The following is a 19,264-nucleotide window of genomic DNA, read 5'->3' on the forward strand; positions in this document are numbered from 1 at the left end:
TGGTGGGGTCTGTGATGACAACGGTGGGGGCTGTGCTGGCAGTGATGAGGGCTGTGCTGGCAGTGGTGGGTGCTGTGCTGGCAGTGGTGGGGTCTGTGATGACAGCGGTGGGGGCTGTGCTGGCAGTGATGAGGGCTGTGCTGGCAGTGGTGGGGTCTGTGATGACAGCAGTGGGGGCTGTGCTGGCAATGATGAGGGCTTTGCTGGCAGTGGTGGGGTCTGTGATGACGGCAGTGGGGGCTATGCTGGCAATGATGAGGGCTGTGCTGGCAGTGGTGGGGTCTGTGATGACGGCAGTGGGGGCTGTGCTGGCAATGATGAGGGCTGTGCTGGCAGTGGTGGGGTCTGTGATGACGGCAGTGGGGGCTGTGCTGGCAGTGATGAGGGCTGTGCTGGCAGTGGTGGGTGCTGTGCTGGCAGTGGTGGGGTCTGTGATGACAGCGGTGGGGGCTGTGCTGGCAGTGATGAGGACTGTGCTGGCAGTGGTGGGGTCTGTGATGACGGCAGTGGGGGCTGTGCTGGCAGTGATGAGGGCTGTGCTGGCAGTGGTGGGTGCTGTGCTGGCAGTGGTGGGGTCTGTGATGACAGCAGTGGGGGCTGTGCTGGCAGTGATGAGGGCTGTGCTGGCAGTGGTGGGGTCTGTGATGACGGCAGTGGGGGCTGTGCTGGCAGTGATGAGGGCTGTGCTGGCAGTGATGAGGGCTGTGCTGGCAGTGGTGGGGTCTGTGATGACAGCAGTGGGGGCTGTGCTGGCAATGATGAGGGCTGTGCTGGCAGTGGTGGGGTCTGTGATGACGGCAGTGGGGGCTGTGCTGGCAGTGATGAGGGCTGTGCTGGCAGTGGTGGGTGCTGTGCTGGCAGTGGTGGGGTCTGTGATGACAGCGGTGGGGGCTGTGCTGGCAGTGATGAGGGCTGTGCTGGCAGTGGTGGGGTCTGTGATGACAGCAGTGGGGGCTGTGCTGGCAATGATGAGGGCTTTGCTGGCAGTGGTGGGGTCTGTGATGACGGCAGTGGGGGCTATGCTGGCAATGATGAGGGCTGTGCTGGCAGTGGTGGGGTCTGTGATGACGGCAGTGGGGGCTGTGCTGGCAATGATGAGGGCTGTGCTGGCAGTGGTGGGGTCTGTGATGACGGCAGTGGGGGCTGTGCTGGCAATGATGAGGGCTGTGCTGGCAGTGGTGGGGTCTGTGATGACAGCGGTGGGGGCTGTGCTGGCAGCGATGAGGGCTGTGCTGGCAGTGGTGGGTGCTGTGCTGGCAGTGGTGGGGTCTGTGATGACAGCGGTGGGGGCTGTGCTGGCAGTGATGAGGGCTGTGCTGGCAGTGGTGGGGTCTGTGATGACAGCAGTGGGGGCTGTGCTGGCAATGATGAGGGCTTTGCTGGCAGTGGTGGGGTCTGTGATGACGGCAGTGGGGGCTATGCTGGCAATGATGAGGGCTGTGCTGGCAGTGGTGGGGTCTGTGATGACGGCAGTGGGGGCTGTGCTGGCAATGATGAGGGCTGTGCTGGCAGTGGTGGGGTCTGTGATGACGGCAGTGGGGGCTGTGCTGGCAGTGATGAGGGCTGTGCTGGCAGTGGTGGGTGCTGTGCTGGCAGTGGTGGGGTCTGTGATGACAGCGGTGGGGGCTGTGCTGGCAGTGATGAGGACTGTGCTGGCAGTGGTGGGGTCTGTGATGACGGCAGTGGGGGCTGTGCTGGCAGTGATGAGGGCTGTGCTGGCAGTGGTGGGTGCTGTGCTGGCAGTGGTGGGGTCTGTGATGACAGCGGTGGGGGCTGTGCTGGCAGTGATGAGGACTGTGCTGGCAGCGGTGGGGTCTGTGATGGCAGTGGTAGGGCCTGTGCTGGCTTAGTGGAGCAGGGTGGTGCGGCGAGTGTCACAGATGCTCTGTCGGCGGAGCGGGCTTCAAAGAAATGGCGCCCGGAGTTGGAGCATGTGCAGATGGAGTTCTTGGCTCAATGAGAAGCCGAGATCACATCTGCGCACACGCTGACTATGGGCGCCATTATTTTAAGCCAGAGCATCTGGGACACCTACCACACCTCCCTGCTCCACACAGCCACCCGCAGAGACAGCCGCCTACACAGACAGACAGCCAGACAGCTGCCACCTCGGACAGCTGCCTGCATAGACAGACAGTCGCCCGCACAGACAGACAGCCGCCGGCACAGCCAGCCCCCACTGCAGATCAAACGGCAGCCAGCACAGCACCCATTCTCCACCTGCTGGTAAGCTACATTCGGGTTTTAAGAAGCCCCCCTCATTTACCTCCCAAATTTTTGGGAGGAACAGTGCATCTTATAATCTGAAAAATACGGTAATCTCTGCTGGACTGCTTCTTAGTCTCTTTGACCACATTCTGTGGGGGAGCCATTCACGTTCACTCCCCTCCTATATATGCTGGCTGGACTATTCCATTAATGCCAGCTATAGCTTACCTATACTGGTCTGGTGAGGTGTTGTGATCCAGACTTACCCACCGTTGTGTGTATCATTGCTGTGATCGGTTGTGGTGGTAACCCTTGTTGTCTTTTTGTCACTGCCTTCCTGCTCTTGCTTTTCTCTGTAATCTTTTACTGTTTATTGCTGTGAGTTTGTAGTGTGTCTGATTTTTGATTTTCCCCTGCCTGTCTTAATCTGTGTTTCCATCTCACTTCTGCCCCTTCCTTCCCTGGGAGGGAGGGACAGATTACATCTCATCAGGAGAATAGTAAGGTACGGGACTCTGGAATCTCCACCTTCAGGAGTAATCTGGAAATCAGGGATAGCTTAGGGTCCCCTAGTGTGAGGGACAGTATAGGAGCCCCTGTCCCTCGCTATCCTACAGCCACATTGTGACAGACAATGAGGTATATCGCACCTTATCGGAATATATAGACATCCGGGTTGTCAGCCCGATGACTGGGATCCGGTAGAATCCGGCCGTGTATGAGACTGGTGTCGGCGTCAGATGATCAGTGGGTGCCGGAGGGTGACTGACCAATATGGCATAAACCTGAAACAGGTCAAGAAAAAATGTTAATTAGTACATTTGTAAAAAAAAACCCTATTTGTTATATTGATATAGAGCACTGTGCAAAAGTTTTAGGCAGGTGTGGAAAAATACTACAAAGTAAAAAAGCTTTAAACAATAAAAAGGGAATAGTTTATTCTTATGCATTAACAAAATGTAAAGTGAATCAACAAAGGATAAATATAAATTTGGAACTCGCAGGAGGTGTTAGTTATGTATGTGCTGTCATATAAATAAATAACAGTAGTTTAACCAGCGAAACCTGAAGAAGCACGGCGAAACGTGGAGGGACGTGGCAAGAAGTTGGCTGATACTTACCTTCTGTTGTATACAGATTGCCAATTTGTGAATAATCTTCACCCAGGCCTTAAGAAATATACATGCTTACTCCTCTATTCTCTACCTATGAAAGCGATCATATGAGTAAGCCTGGTTAGGTCGAAACGTCAGCTATTCTGTCGCCCTTGATACACACTCATTGGCCTTTCTTTGTGTTTTCCAATCACTGTAAATAAACGCATTTTTCTGCATCTGCATTACAAGTATGCGGCAATTTTTTGGACTTTAGTACAATAAGGGCCTAAGAACCCTCTTTGTCAGCACCTTCTTCCCCCATATTACGTGTTCTCACCATTTTCTAAAGACTACACCGCAGATGACATGGCTCCCCAAACCATCACTGATTGTGGAGGCTTCACACCACACCTCAGCAGCTTGGATTGTGGCCTCCACTCTTCCTCCAGACGCTGGGACCGCGATTTCCAAATAAAATGAAAAATGTACTTTCATCTGAAAACAACACCTTGGACACTGAGAACAGTCCAGATCTTCTTCTCCTTGGCCCAGATAAGACGCTTCTGGTGTTGTCTATTGGTCATGAGCGGTGACACAAGGAATGCGTAGCCCATGTCCCGGATACGTCTGTGTGTGGCGGCTCTTGTAGCGCTGACTCCAGCAGCGTCCACTCCTGGTGAATCTCCCCCAAATTTTTTGAATGGCCTTTTCTTAACAATCCTATAAAGGCTGCGGTTATCCCGGTTGCTTGTGCACCTTTTTCTACCACACTTTTTCCTTCCCCTCAACCTTCCATTAATATGGTTGGATACAGCACTCTGTGAATAGCCAGCTTCTTTAGCAATGACCTTTTGTGGCTTACCCTCCTTGTGGAGCGTATCAATGACTGCCTTCTCGACATCTGTCAAGTCAGCAGTCTTCCCCATGATTGTGTAGCCTACTGAGCCAGACTAAAGCTGGTGTCACACACAGCGACAACGACAACGACGTCGCTGCTACGTCACCATTTTCTGTGACGTTGCAGCGACGTCCCGTCGCTGTCGCTGTGTGTGACATCCAGCAACGACCTGGCCCCTGCTGTGAGGTCGCCGGTCGTTGCTGAATGTCCAGCTTCATTTTTTGGTCGTCACTCTCCCGCTGTGACACACACATTGCTGTGTGTGACAGCGAGAGAGCGACGAAATGAAGCGAGCAGAGAGCAGGAGCCGGCGTCTAGCAGCTGCGGTAAGCTGTAACCAGGGTAAACATCGGGTAACCAAGGGAAGACCTTTCCCTGGTTACCCGATATTTACCTTCGTTACCAGCGTCCGCCGCTCTCACGCTACCAGTGCTGCCGGCTCCTGCTCTGTGCACATGTGGCTGCAGTACACATCAGGTAATTAACCCGATGTGTACTGTACCTAGGAGAGCAAGGAGCCAGCTCTAAGCGCGGCTCCCTGCTCTCTGCACATGTAGCACAGCGACGTTATGATCGCTGCTTCTGCTGTGTTTGACAGCTAAGCAGCGATCATAACAGCGACTTACAAGGTCGCTGTTACGTCACAGAAAATGGTGACGTAACAGCGACGTCGTTGTCGCTTAGTGTGAACCCAGCTTAAGGGACCATTGTAAACCCTTAGGAAGCCTTTGCAGGCGTTTTGTGATAATTATTCTAATTTTCTGAGATAATGACTGTTGAGTTTTCATTGACTGTACGCCATAATTATCAACATTAACAGAAATAAACACTTAAAGTAGATCCTTCTGTGTATAATGACTCTATATAATATACAGGAATAGATCCCTCTGTGTGTAATGACTCTAATATATAGAAATAGATCCCTCTGTGTGTAATTACTCTATTTAATATATAGGAATAGATCCCTCTGTGTGTAATTACTTTATATAATATATAGGAATAGATCCCTCTGTGTGTAATTACTTTATATAATATATAGGAATAGATCCGTCTGTGTGTAATAACTTTATATAATATATAGGAATAGATCCCTCTGTGTGTAATAACTATATAATATATAGAAATAGATCCCTCTGTAATGACTCTATAATATATAGGAATAGATCCCTCTGTGTGTAATGACTATATAATATATAGAAATAGATCCCTCTGTGTGTAATGACTCTATATAATATATAGGAATAGATCCCTCTGTGTGTAATGACTATATAATATATAGGAATAGATCCCTCTGTGTGTAATGACTCTATATAATATATAGGAATAGATCCCTCTGTGTGTAATGACTGTATATAATATATAGGAATAGATCCCTCTGTGTGTAATTACTTTATATAATATATAGGAATAGATCCCTCTGTGTGTAATTACTTTATATAATATATAGGAATAGATCCCTCTGTGTGTAATTACTTTATATAATATATAGGAATAGATCCCTCTGTGTGTAATGACTCTATATAATATATAGGAATAGATCCCTCTGTGTGTAATTACTTTATATAATATATAGGAATAGATCCGTCTGTGTGTAACGACTTTATATAATATATGCGTTTCCCTTTTTGTATTGAATTACTGAAATAAATTAACTTTTTGATGATATTCTAATTTACTGAGATGCACTTGTATCCTCTATATAATACATAGTAACTCCCCTATATCCTCTATAATATAGATGATATATAATATTATATATATATATATATATATATATATATATATATATATACACATATATAAAATTATATAGATATTATGTATCTATATAATACATAATAATGGCTAAGGATATGCGACGTTTTGGCCATAAAATGGCCCTTTTTCAGCCAAGTATAGGAAAGGCAGCAGCGTTTTTGAATTGTTCTCCTGTTTAAGGTAAAATGTCACTTGATGGTCAATCTTGGTTCCAATATCCCACCCAAAGAGAAGAAAGTAAGATGACAAGGATAGAGAGGGTGCGACTGCAACCAGGCCCGTGCGTGAACTGGGTCTGCCAACACCGGCGCCTATTTCAGCTGGATGTCTGTTCAAGGACGCACAATCAGGTGAACTTTATTGTGGCGCAGACCCACCGGCTTCCTAAATTGCAATCACACCGCCGGCCAATCAGAGGCCGGCAGCTGACGTTAGTGAAGCCGTCACGAACTGCTCATGGCAGTGAGGTCATGCGCTGCTAGTGGCTAGGACACCGAAGGCAGCTGCTGGCATCTCCATCACCTATGGAGGACGTTCCAAGTCATGGGAGCGGGGGAAGGTGAGAATTATAATAGACATTATAAGGTGAGACATTATTATAAGATGCGGTCCAGGATTTGGGACATTTCTTAAAGAATCCAGTCCAGTATCGGGGAAATTATTACAAGAAGGGGCCCAGAATTTGGGACATTTCTTACAGGATGCAGCCAAGGATAGGGACATTATTACAGGAAGGGGCCCAAGATTGGGCACACTATTATAGGAAGGGGCCCAAGATGGGGAACATTATTATAGGAAGGGGCCCAAGATAGTGGACATTATTATAGGAAGGGACCCAGGATGGGGGACATTATTATAGGAAGGAGCCCAGGATGGGGGGAACTATTATAGGAAGGGACACAGGATGGGGGACATTATTATAGGAAGGGACCCAGGATGGAGGACATTATTATAGGAAGGGGCCCAGGATGGAGGACATTATTATAGGAAGGGGCCCAGGATGGGGGACATAATTATAGGAAGGGGCCCAGTATCTGGAACATTTCTCATAGAATGCGTCCAAGGATGGGTGGACATTATTAAAGGAAAGGCCCCAGGATGGAGAACATTTCTTATAGGATGCTTCCCAGGATGAGGGACATTATTATATGAAAGGGACCAAGATGGGGGACACTTCTTACAGAATGCAGCCCAGGATAGGGGGCATTTCTTATAGGATACAGCCCAGGATGAGGACATTATTGTAGGAAGGGGCCAAGGATGAAGGACATTATTATAGGATGGGGGACATTATTATCAGAAGGAGCCTAGGATGGGGGACATTATTATAGGAAGGGGCACAAGGATGGGAGACATTTCTAAAAGGATGCAGCCAGGACGGGTGGACATTATTATAGGGAGGAGCCCAGGATGGGGACATTATTATAGGAAGAGGCCCAGGATGGGGGACATTATTATAGGAAGGGGCCTAGGATGTTGGACATTTCTTATAGGATGAGGCCCAGGATGGGGACGTTATTGTAGGAAGGGGACAAGGATGGAGGACCTTATTTTAGGAAGGGGCCCAGGATGGGGGATATTATTGTATTAAGGGGTTCAGGATGGAGATATTATTATAAGAAGAGGCCCAGTGTCAGATATGACTGTAGGAAAGTGAGGGACAGGGGCTCCTATGCTGTCCCTCACAAGGGGTCCCTAGTAGAGATGAGCGAACCCTAGGTTCGATGTTCGTACCAAACATAGACTTTACAAGCGAAAAACAAAGTTTGAGTGCTTTATGTATGAACACCACTCGCGCGAGCATCGCTGTGCTGGGGTATGCTCAGTGCTCAGCCCAGTGTAAGCCGCTTGCACGACTTGAACTGGGGGTAACAACAGCGTGAGCAGATGTAGTGTGCATCAAAAATTTTTGGAAAAATCCTGCCTTCCTGCCCCCCAGAAGTGTCTGTTTATAGCTGGCTGCATGTGGGTGGGGACCCGAACTGCTCAATTAGTGACTTCAGTTGGGCTTCAAGACAAATCCGGGTCCCAAACCGAGCTTCATCTACTGTAGACTCCAGATGAAGCCACCACACCGAACTTCAACTGGTCCACTCATCTCTAGTCCCTAGGCTATCCCTAACCTAAGGGTTACTCCTAATGGGGAGATGCCTGAGTCCCGTGCCTGGCTAAGCTCCTGACCAGAACTGATCTTATTCCCCCTTCAACCAGGGAAGGAAGGGACAAGAGAAATGGAAACGCAGATAATGACAGACAGGGGAAAACCAAAACTCTGATGCACTGCAAACACACAGGAACCAACACTGAGAGACTCTAGAAAGAAAAGCAAGAGCAGGAAGGTAGCAACAAAAAGACAATAAGGGTTAACTCCACAACAACATGAACTAGAATAACTAGTTAGTCTGGATGACAACACCTCACCATACCAGCTAAGATAAACTATAGCTGGCATAGAAGGAAGTGTCCAGCCAGCATATATAGGAGGGGAGCTGATGTGATTGGCTCCCCCACAACATGTGATCAAAGATGATTCACAAGCAGATCAGCAGAAATGAACTATTGCTAGCCTGCCTAAGAACTACCAATCTGTTGTTGGTCAACGCCCGAGTCAAAGTGCGCTGATTACAGACCTCAAACATGGCCATTGGAGAAGTTAGTAAAAACCTCCATGTGACATCCAGGACGGGGGACATTATTATAGGAAGGGGCCCAGGATGGGTGAACATTATTATAGGAAGGGGACTGAGATGGGGGACATTTCTTATAGGAAGGGGCCTAGGATAGAAACATTTCTTATAGGAGCAGGCCCAGGATAGGGACATTATTATAGGAAGGGGCCCAGGATGGGGACATTATTGTAGGAAGTGGCCAAGCATGGGAGACATTTCTTCTGGAAGGGGCCCAGAATGGGGGGACATTATTATAGGAAGGAGCCAGGATGGGTGACATTTCTTATAGGAGCAGGCCCAGGATAAGGGCCATTGTTATAGGAAGGGGCCCTAGATGGTGGACATTTCTTATAGGAGCAGGCTCAGGATAGGGACATTATTATAGGAAGGGGCCCAGGATGGGAACATTATTGTAGGACAGGGCCAAGGATGGGGGATATTTCTCATAGGAAAGGGCCTAGGATGGGGGACATTTCTTATGGGAGCAAGCCCAGCATAGGGACATTATTATAGGAAGGGGCCCAGGGTGGGGACATTTCTTATAGGAGCAGGCTCAAGATAGGGACATTATTATAGGAAAGGGCCCAGGGTGGGGACATTTCTTATAGGAGCAGGCTCAAGATAGGGACATTATTATAGGAAGGGGCCCAGGGTGGGGACATTTCTTATAGGAGCAGGCTCAAGATAAGGACATTATTACAGGAAGGGGCCCAGGGTGGGGACATTTCTTATAGGAGCAGGCTCAGGATAGGGACATTATTATAGGAAGGGGCCCAGGATGGGAACATTATTGTAGGATGGGGCCAAGAATGGGGGACATTTCTTATAGGAAAGGGCCCAGGATGGGGGACATTTCTTATAGGAGCAAGGCCAGCATAGGGACATTATTATAGGAAGGGGCCCAGGATGGATACATTATTGTAAAAAGGGGCCAAAAATTGGGGACACTTAAAACAGGATGCAGCCCAGGATGGGGGGCATTATTACACGTTGGACACCAGATGGAGAACTTTATTACAAGAAGGGGCCCATGATGGGGTACATATTTATAGGAAGGGGTCAAGAGGAGGGACATTATTACAGCAAGGGGTCCAGTATGGGGGACATTATAGTAGGAAAGGGCCTAGGATGGAAGACATTAGTATAGGATGGGGAATATTATTACATTATGCCTTTATAGGAGTTATAACGCTACAAGGGCCCATACCTCAGGTGGGGCCCCAGGTCCAAATTTTGCCATTAGACCATTGATGAACCTCTGAAGTAATCTGGGATTTCAGCCACGTCGCTCGAATGAATCAGCCATCACAAAATAGGGGAAAGATTAAATAATTTGTTGAAATAAATAAATCACTGGAGCCAAACATAACCTTCTCCAATAGCATCGGCTGGCACAATGAGGGGGCCACAACTAGCGGTGGATCCCCCCCTACCTGCACCCCCCACTCCAGAACACCATCTCTGATGTATATAGAGAGATGTACAGATCTAGCTCCTGGATGTCTGAGCCACAGGTGAGAGCCCGACCCTTTAAATACAGAGGTGATGAGACGGCCCCTGGTGCCCCCATATCAGTGGCACTGTGGTATTCTCCTCAGTGGCTGGAGTTCTGCCAGTCCACCACATAGCGGCATTTCATGTACTGCACTCTCAGCGCTTCCTGCCAGAAATCTCTAATGGACGCCCGGGGATCTGGGAAGACAATTGACTGGTTTTGATTAGGAAGCAAATTTACTGACGATAAATTGAAACAATCACATTTTACCAGTCAGTCATTAATCGCTATTTAAAGGAACATCCATCATCGTCATGTGCCCTTTTCTCACTGACATCATCATAGTGCAGCCGCTGGGCAGGGGCAGGACAGGGGCAGGACAGAGGCAGGGGCAGGACAGAGGCAGGACATAGGCAGGGGCAGGACAGGGGCAGGACAGAGGCAGGGGCAGGACAGGGGCAGGACAGAGGCAGGGGCAGGACAGAGGCAGGGGCAGGACAGAGGCAGGGGCAGGGGAGGGGCAGGACAGAGGCAGGGCAGGGGCAGGACAGAGGCAGGGGAGGGGCAGGACAGAGGCAGAGGCAGGACAGAGGCAGGACAGAGGCAGGGCAGGGGCAGGACAGGGGCAGGGCAGGGGAGGGGCAGGACAGAGGCAGGGGAGGGGCAGGACAGAGGCAGGGGCAGGACAGAGGCAGGGGCAGGACAGAGGCAGGGCAGGGGAGGGGCAGGACAGAGGCAGGGCAGGACAGAGGCAGGGCAGGGGAGGGGCAGGACAGAGGCAGGGCAGGGGCAGGACAGAGGCAGGGGAGGGGCAGGACAGAGGCGGGAACAGGGCAGGGGCAGGAACAGGGCAGGGGCAGGACATGGGAGGGGCAGAGGCAGGGGTGGGGCAGGACAGAGGCAGGGGCAGGACAGAGGCAGGGGCAGGACAGAGGCAGGAACAGGGCAGGGGAGGGGCAGGACAGAGGCAGGGGCAGGACAGAGGCAGGACAGAGGCAGCGGAGGGGCAGGACAGAGGCAGGGGCAGGACAGAGGCAGGAACAGGGCAGGACAGGAGCAGGGGAGGGGCAGGGCAGGGGCAGGACAGAAGCAGGGGAGGTGCAGGACAGAGGCAGGGGCAGGACAGAGGCAGGACAGAGGCAGGGCAGGACAGAGGCAGGGGCAGGACAGAGGCAGGGGAGGGGAGGGGCAGGACAGATTCAGGGGAGGGGCAGGACAGAGGCAGGGGCAGGACAGGAGCAGGGCAGGGGAGGGGCATTTCATGTACCGCACTCTCAGCGCTTCCTGCCAGAAATCTCTAATGGGCGCCCGGGGATCTGGGAAGACAATTGACTGGTTTTGATTAGGAAGCAAATTTACTGACGATAAATTGAAACAATCACATTTTACCAGTCAGTCATTAATCGCTATTTAAAGGAACATCCATCATCGTCATGTGCCCTTTTCTCACTGACATCATCATAGTGCAGCCGCTGGGCAGGGGCAGGACAGGGGCAGGACAGAGGCAGGGGCAGGACAGAGGCAGGACAGAAGCAGGGCAGGGGCAGGACAGGTGCAGGACAGAGGCAGGGGCAGGACAGAGGCAGGGCAGGGGAGGGGCAGGACAGAGGCAGGGCAGGGGCAGGACAGAGGCAGGGGAGGGGAAGGACAGAGGCAGGGCAGGGGCAGGACAGAGGCAGGGCAGGACGGAGGCAGGGCAGGGGCACGACAGAGGCAGGGCAGGGGAGGGGCAGGACAGAGGCAAGGCAGGGGAGGGGCAGAGCATGGGAGGGGCAGAACAGAGGCAGGGCAGGGGAGGGGCAGGACAGAGGCAGGGCAGGGGAGGGGCAGGACAGAGGCAGGGGCAGGACAGAGGCAGGGCAGGAGAGGGGCAGGACAGAGGCAGGGGCAGGACAGAGGCAGCGGCAAGACAAAGGCAGGAACAGGGCAGGGGAGGGGCAGGACAGAGGCAGGGGCAGGGCAGGGCAGGGGCAGGACAGAGGCAGGGGAGGGGCAGGACAGAGGCAGGGGCAGGACAGAGGCAGGGGCAGGACAGAGGCAGGGCAGGGGAGGGGCAGGACAGAGGCAGGAACAGGGCAGGGCAGGGGAGGGGCAGGATATGGGAGGGGCAGAGGCAGGGGAGGGGCAGGACAGAGGCAGGGGAGGGGCAGGACAGAGGCAGGGCAGGAGAGGGGCAGGACAGAGGCGGGAACAAGGTAGGGGAGGGGCAGAGGAGGGGCAGGACATGGGAGGGACAGAGGCAGGGGAGGGGCAGGACAGAGGCAGGGGAGGGGCAGGACAGAGGCGGGAACAGGGCAGGGGCAGGAACAGGGCAGGGGCAGGACATGGGAGGGGCAGAGACAGGGGAGGGGCAGGACAAAGGCAGGGGCAGGACAGAGGCAGGGGCAGGACAGAGGCAGGAACAGGGCAGGGGAGGGGCAGGACAGAGGCGGGAGCAGGGCAGGGGCAGGAACAGGGCAGGGGCAGGACATAGGAGGGGCAGAGGCAGGGGAGGGGCGGGGCAGGACAGAGGCAGGGGCAGGACAGAGGCAGGAACAGGGCAGGGGAGGGGCAGGACAGAGGCAGGGGCAGGACAGAGGCAGGGCAGGGGAGGGGCAGGACAGAGGCAGGGGCAGGACAGAGGCAGGACAGAGGCAGCGGAGGGGCAGGACAGAGGCAGGGGCAGGACAGAGGCAGGAACAGGGCAGGACAAGAGCAGGGGAGGGGCAGGACAGAGGCAGGGGCAGGACAGGGGCAGGAACAGGGCAGGGGCAGGACATGGGAGGGGCAGAGACAGGGGAGGGGCAGGACAAAGGCAGGGGCAGGACAGAGGCAGGGGCAGGACAGAGGCAGGAACAGGGCAGGGGAGGGGCAGGACAGAGGCGGGAGCAGGGCAGGGGCAGGAACAGGGCAGGGGCAGGACATAGGAGGGGCAGAGGCAGGGGAGGGGTGGGGCAGGACAGAGGCAGGGGCAGGACAGAGGCAGGAACAGGGCAGGGGAGGGGCAGGACAGAGGCAGGGGCAGGACAGAGGCAGGGCAGGGGAGGGGCAGGACAGAGGCAGGGGCAGGACAGAGGCAGGACAGAGGCAGCGGAGGGGCAGGACAGAGGCAGGGGCAGGACAGAGGCAGGAACAGGGCAGGACAAGAGCAGGGGAGGGGCAGGACAGAGGCAGGGGCAGGACAGAAGCAGGGGAGGTGCAGGACAGAGGCAGGGGCAGGACAGAGGCAGGACAGAGGCAGGGCAGGACAGAGGCAGGGGCAGGACAGAGGCAGGGGAGGGGAGGGGCAGGACAGATTCAGGGGAGGGGCAGGACAGAGGCAGAGGCAGGACAGGAGCAGGGGAGGGGCAGGACAGAGGCAGGGGCAGGACAGAGGCAGGGGAGGTGCAGGACAGAGGCAGGACAGAGTTGGGGCAGGACAGAGGCAGGGGCAGGACAGGTGGGGCAGGACAGAGGCAGGGGCAGAGGCAGGAACAGGGCAGGGGCAGGACAGGAGCAGGGCAGGGGAGGGGCAGGACAGAGGCAGGGGCAGGATAGTGGCAGGAGCAGGACAGGGGCAGGACCAGGGGCAGGAGAGGGAAGGGGCAAGACAGAGGCAGGATCGGGGCAGGGCAGGTGGCAGGAACAGGGAAGGGGCTAGGGCAGAGGCAGGGATAGGGAAGGGGCAGGATAGAGGCAGGATAGGGGCAGGACAGGAGCAGAGCAGGAGCAAGGCAGGGGCAGGACAGGGACAGAGTCAGGACAAGGGCAGTGCTGGGGCAAAACAGGGGCAGGACATGGGCAGGGAAGGAGCAGGACAGGGCAGGAACAGGGCAGAGACTGGGACAGGTCAATACAGTGGCAGAACATGGGCAGGGGCTAGGACAGGTCAGGACAGGGGCAGGGGCAAGTAGGGCAGGAGCAGGTCAGAGGCAGGGCAGACCCAGCCAGGGCAGGGGCAGATCAATGCCCCCCACAAGAGCAGCACAGTCCACTCCTGAAATACTCTGCACTGCTGTAGAGATCCTCTTCCTTCCACTATCAATCTTGTGACCCTTCCATTCTCTTTTCCTTATATAATGACACCCTCTCCTGGTGGTCCTATCCCCTGCACCAAGACAGGCAGAGAGATGGAGAAAATACAGAACCAAACAACATATGTCGCAGGTCAAATTTATTCTGCGTCTTTCACCCTAGAAGGAAACGAACGAGCGACAAATGATCACTGTCTTTGGGGAAACAGATGATGCTGCTGATCGCTCCGGGAAATCGCGTCGTACACGGAGAGAGCCGCGGCCCCGGGGCGCAGACAATGCCGCCGCTGAGCGCCGATCGGTGCCGGATCCGGGGCTCGGGCCGGTGACAGCTGCTGCAATGCGGATTCTGGAGCTTCATTGGGATTCATTGAGGCAACTCACAGAGAGGGAGGGCGGTGTGTACACGGCGCACAGGTGGGGGGCACACTGTCAGGACATGCTGGGGGTTGTAGTTCCAGTTCAGTCTGCAGGCATACAAGCTACCGGGGTTCAGCCTCACAAGATCTATGGATGGCAGTGGGGAGGGGGTGCAGAGTTATGCACAGGCAGGAATTAACCGTTCACTTGCCGGGATGGTCTTGGTGTGATTACATAAGAGCTGTTCATGTGATATGCGTTCTACAGACGATAGTCCAGATACATGTATATGATGTGTGGTATATAGAGGATAGTCCAGATACATGTATGTGATGTGTGGTATATAGAGGATAGTCCAGATACATGTATATGATGTGTGGTATATAGAGGATAGTCCAGATACATGTATATGATGTGTGGTATATAGAGGATAGTCCAGATACATGTATGTGATGTGTGGTATATAGAGGATAGTCCAGATATACATCTTTATGATGTGTGGTATATAGAGCATAGTCCAAATACACATATATATGATGTGTTGTATATAGAGGATAGTCCAGATATACATGTATGTGATGTGCGTTCTACAGACGATAGTCCAAATACACATATATATAATGTGTGGTATATAGAGGATAGTCCAGATATACATGTATATGATGTGTGGTATATAGAGGATAGTCCAGATATACATGTATATGATGTGTGGTATATAGAGGATAGTCCAGATATACATGTATATGATGTGTGGTATATAGAGGATAGTCCAGATATACATGTATATGATGTGTGCTATATAGAGGATAGTCCAGATATACATGTATGGGATGTTTGGTATATAGAGCATAGCCCAGGAATACATGTATGTGATGTGTGGTATATAGAGGATAGTCCAGATATACATGTATGTGGTATAGAGAGCATAGCCCAGGAATACATGTATGTGATGTGTGGTATAGAGAGCATAGTCCAGATATACATGTATGTGATGTGTGGTTTATACAGGATAGTCCAAATATACATGTATGTGATGTGTGGTATATACAGGATAGATTATATACTTGATGTGGGTACATTGTATCCTATAGACCTCATATACCTGATGTAGAATCATCGAATCATATAGACCTGATATACCTGCTGTGGATACATTGTATACTATAGACCTGATATGCCTGATGGGGATATATTGTATCCTATAGACCTGATATGCCTGATGTATATCCATTGTATTCTATAGACCTGATATGAGTAATGTAGATACATTGTATCCTATAGACCTGATGTGGATACAGTGCATCCTATCTTGATATACCGATGTAGATACATTGCATCCTATAGACCTGATATACCTGCTGTGGATACATTGTATCCTATAGACCTGATGTGGATACATTGCATCCTATAGACCTGATATACCTGCTGTGGATACATTGCATTATATAGACCTGATATGTCTGATATGGATACATTGCAACCTACAGAACTGATATACCTGCTTTGGATACATTGTATCCTATAGACCTGATGTGGAAACATTGCATCCTATAGACCTGATATACCTGCTGTGGATACATTGCATTATATAGACCTGATATGTCTGATATGGATACATTGCATCCTACAGAACTTATATACCTGCTGTGGATACATTGTATCCTATAGACCTGATGTGGATACATTGCATCCTATAGACCTGATATACCTGCTGTGGATACATTGCATTATATAGACCTGATATGTCTGATATGGATACATTGCATCCTATAGACGTGATATACCTGCTGTGGATACCTTGCATCCTATAGACCTGATGTAGATACATTGCATACTATAGACCTGATATACCTGCTGTGGATACATTGCATCCTATAGACCTTATGTACCTGCTGTGGATACATTGCATCCTATAGACCTGATATGGATACATTGCATCCTATAGACCTGATGTAGATACATTGTATCCTATAGACCTGATGTACCTGCTGTGGATACATTGCATCCTATAGACCTGATATGGATACATTGCATCTTATAGACCTGATGTAGATACATTGCATCCTATAGACCTGATATACCTGCTGTGGGTACATTGCATCCTATAGACCTGATATACCTGCTGTGGGTACATTGTATCCTATAGACCTGCTGTGGGTACATTGCATCCTATAGACCTGATATACCTGCTGTGGGTACATTGCATCCTATAGACCTGATGTGGATACATTGCATCCTATAGACCTGATATACCTGCTGTGGATACATTGTATCCTATAGACCTGATGTGGATACCTTGCATCCTATAGACCTGATGTAGATACATTGCATCCTACAGAACTGATATACCTGATATGGATACATTGCATCCAATAGAGCTGATGTACCTGCTGTGGATACACTGCATCCTATAGACCTGATATACCTGCTGTGGATACATTGCATCCAATAGAGCTGATCTACCTGCTGTGGATACATTGTATCCTATAGACCTGATGCAGATACATTGCATCCTATAGACCTGATGTAGATACATTGCATCCTATAGACCTGCTGTGGATACATTGCATCCTATAGACCTGATGCAGATACATTGTATCCTATAGACCTGATGTAGATACAGTGCATCCTATAGACCTGATGTACCTGCTGTGGATACATTGTATCCTATAGACCTGATGTAGATACATTGTATCCTATAGACCTGATGTAGATACAGTGCATCCTATAGACCTGATGTACCTGCTGTGGATACACTGCATCTCAGCCCACACGTGTTACATTCCCAGTAAATATTGGATCATTTCTGGAGATGATCGATCTCCTGGTGACAGATGACCCTGTGCCACAGATCTGCCCCCTGCCCCCCTGTCCTGATGATGCCATGCATTCGCTCATGCCCACAGAGGCTGGTACGCCATTGTCTCCACTGATCTGATGCCCACGATCATCACATGCATGGTGGGATGGCATGCAGCAGGCTGGAGGTCGCCCAGTGGCCTTTCCCTGGCCATCTCTGCCCACATTTACCTGGCTGGAGATGAGGTCCTCACATACAGACAGTGCCATCTGGATGGCATTGGGTCTGTGGGTGACTGAGGTGGCATTGAGTTGGATCTTCCAGGTGCCATGTCTCTTGTTGGCTTGGTTCACCGCCTCCCTAAAAATCTGTTCGTGCTTTTTGGTGCTCAGGACCGCCCCGATATTCACGATTTTGGGGTCGCACCCGGCTCTAGCGAAGGAGAACAAGAAGAGAACGGCCAGAAGGAAGAGGCGCATCCTGTCCATGGGTTCCGCGCACCCCGGCTGAGCCAACGTCCTGTATTTGGGGGGCTCCCCAGCTCCAAACAGGGTGAAGCCGAGACGCCACAGTCTGGGAGAAACCTGGATTTTCTGCAAGATGGAGGGGTGGGCTGTGGGTGGAGGAATGGTAGTCAATGAGGATCCGAGGTCTGGATCATTCAGAGGAGAGGAGACCATGCATAAAGGTTCTCTAGGTGGACGTCTGGATCAAGCTTGGTCACTCCTCTTCCAGATCTCCTGAGATCTCAGGTGTGTCTGAGGATGGTGGGATGTGGAGATGCTGGAGTAGATGGAGTCAGTGGTCAGGTCCACAGATGGGTGGCATGGACTTGGTGCTCAGAGGTAGAGATGATATTGGGGGGGTGTATGGTGGGAGGTGGAGATGATATTGGGGGGGTGTATGGTGGGAGGTGGAGATGATGTTAGGGGTGATGATGATCAGTGATGGACGTGAGGGTGGGAGCAGAAGACCTCTGTCAGATGGAGGGGCTGCCGGCTGCTGCTGTCCTTGGTGCTGAAATGAGAGCTGCGGCTCATTCCCTGTCTCCTCTGCAGTGACAGTCTCCACCAATGGAGGAGGGGGTCTCTCCCAAATAACAAGCCCACCCACAGACCCGCTGCCACATTAACCCCCTGTGCACCAGCTGCACTGCATGCACCATTGTGTACTCAGTCCAGAATACGCGGGTGAATAGGTAATTGGGGCAAGTGTCAGCGACTCCCCCCTCCCCACAGGACTAAGGATGCTGACCCCTAAGAATGGCCCTGGGGGGCTGGAGCAGGTCTATATAGTGTCTGTGCAATCTGTGCATTTATCCCCTGACATGATGGGCAGCTGAGTATATAGAGGATATATAGAGTATGGACTGGACAGAGAGGTGCAAAGAGCACTGGCTGAATCCCACCAGAAATAGAGGACAGCACTGAGGATCATAATAACACAAGCGATGCTATGGAGAGGAAGAGGAGGACAGACAGTGTGTGCTGGAGGAGAGGAAGCCCAGCTAGAATTACAGAGGACAGACAGTGTGTGCAGGATGGAGAAAAAGCCCAGCTAGAACTACAGAGGACAGACAGTGTGTGCTGGATGGAGAAAAAGCCCAGCTAGAATTACAGAGGACAGACAGTGTGTGCTGGATTGAGAAAAAGCCCAGCTAGAATTACAGAGGACAGACAGTGTGTGCTGGATGGAGAAAAAGCCCAGCTAGAATTAGAGGACAGACAGTGTGTGCTGGATGGAGAAAAAGCCCAGCTAGAATTACAGAGGACATACAGTGTGTGCAGGATGGAGAAAAAGCCCAGTTAGAATTACAGAGGACAGACAGTGTGTGCTGGATGGAGAAAAAGCCCAGCTAGAATTACAAAGGACAGACAGTGTGTGCTAGATGGAGAAAAAGCCCAGCTAGAATTAGAGGACAGACAGTGTGTGCTGGATGGAGAAAAAGCCCAGCTAGAATTACAGAGGACATACAGTGTGTGCAGGA

The 19,264-nt window shown here is 51.5% G+C and overlaps 1 protein-coding gene across 10 annotated transcripts in view; it reads right to left on the reverse strand.

The window, feature by feature from the left end:
* The window catches only part of GRIN1 (glutamate ionotropic receptor NMDA type subunit 1), a 130,677-nt gene extending 112,328 nt beyond the window's left edge, over positions 1–18,349 (reverse strand). For all 10 annotated transcript variants that reach the window (XM_075324520.1, XM_075324517.1, XM_075324518.1 and 7 more), the window contains exons 1-2: positions 17,508–18,349; positions 2,859–2,993 (exon numbers count right to left, since the gene is read on the reverse strand). In XM_075324520.1, the coding sequence (XP_075180635.1) occupies positions 2,859–2,993; positions 17,508–17,957 (585 nt within the window). In that variant the 5' untranslated portion in view covers positions 17,958–18,349. The remainder of the gene's footprint in view (positions 1–2,858; positions 2,994–17,507) is intronic.
* Between the last annotated feature and the right edge of the window lie 915 nt (positions 18,350–19,264).

Source organism: Anomaloglossus baeobatrachus, chromosome 9, assembly GCF_048569485.1.
Source record: "Anomaloglossus baeobatrachus isolate aAnoBae1 chromosome 9, aAnoBae1.hap1, whole genome shotgun sequence".
Classification (NCBI taxonomy): domain Eukaryota; kingdom Metazoa; phylum Chordata; class Amphibia; order Anura; family Aromobatidae; genus Anomaloglossus; species Anomaloglossus baeobatrachus.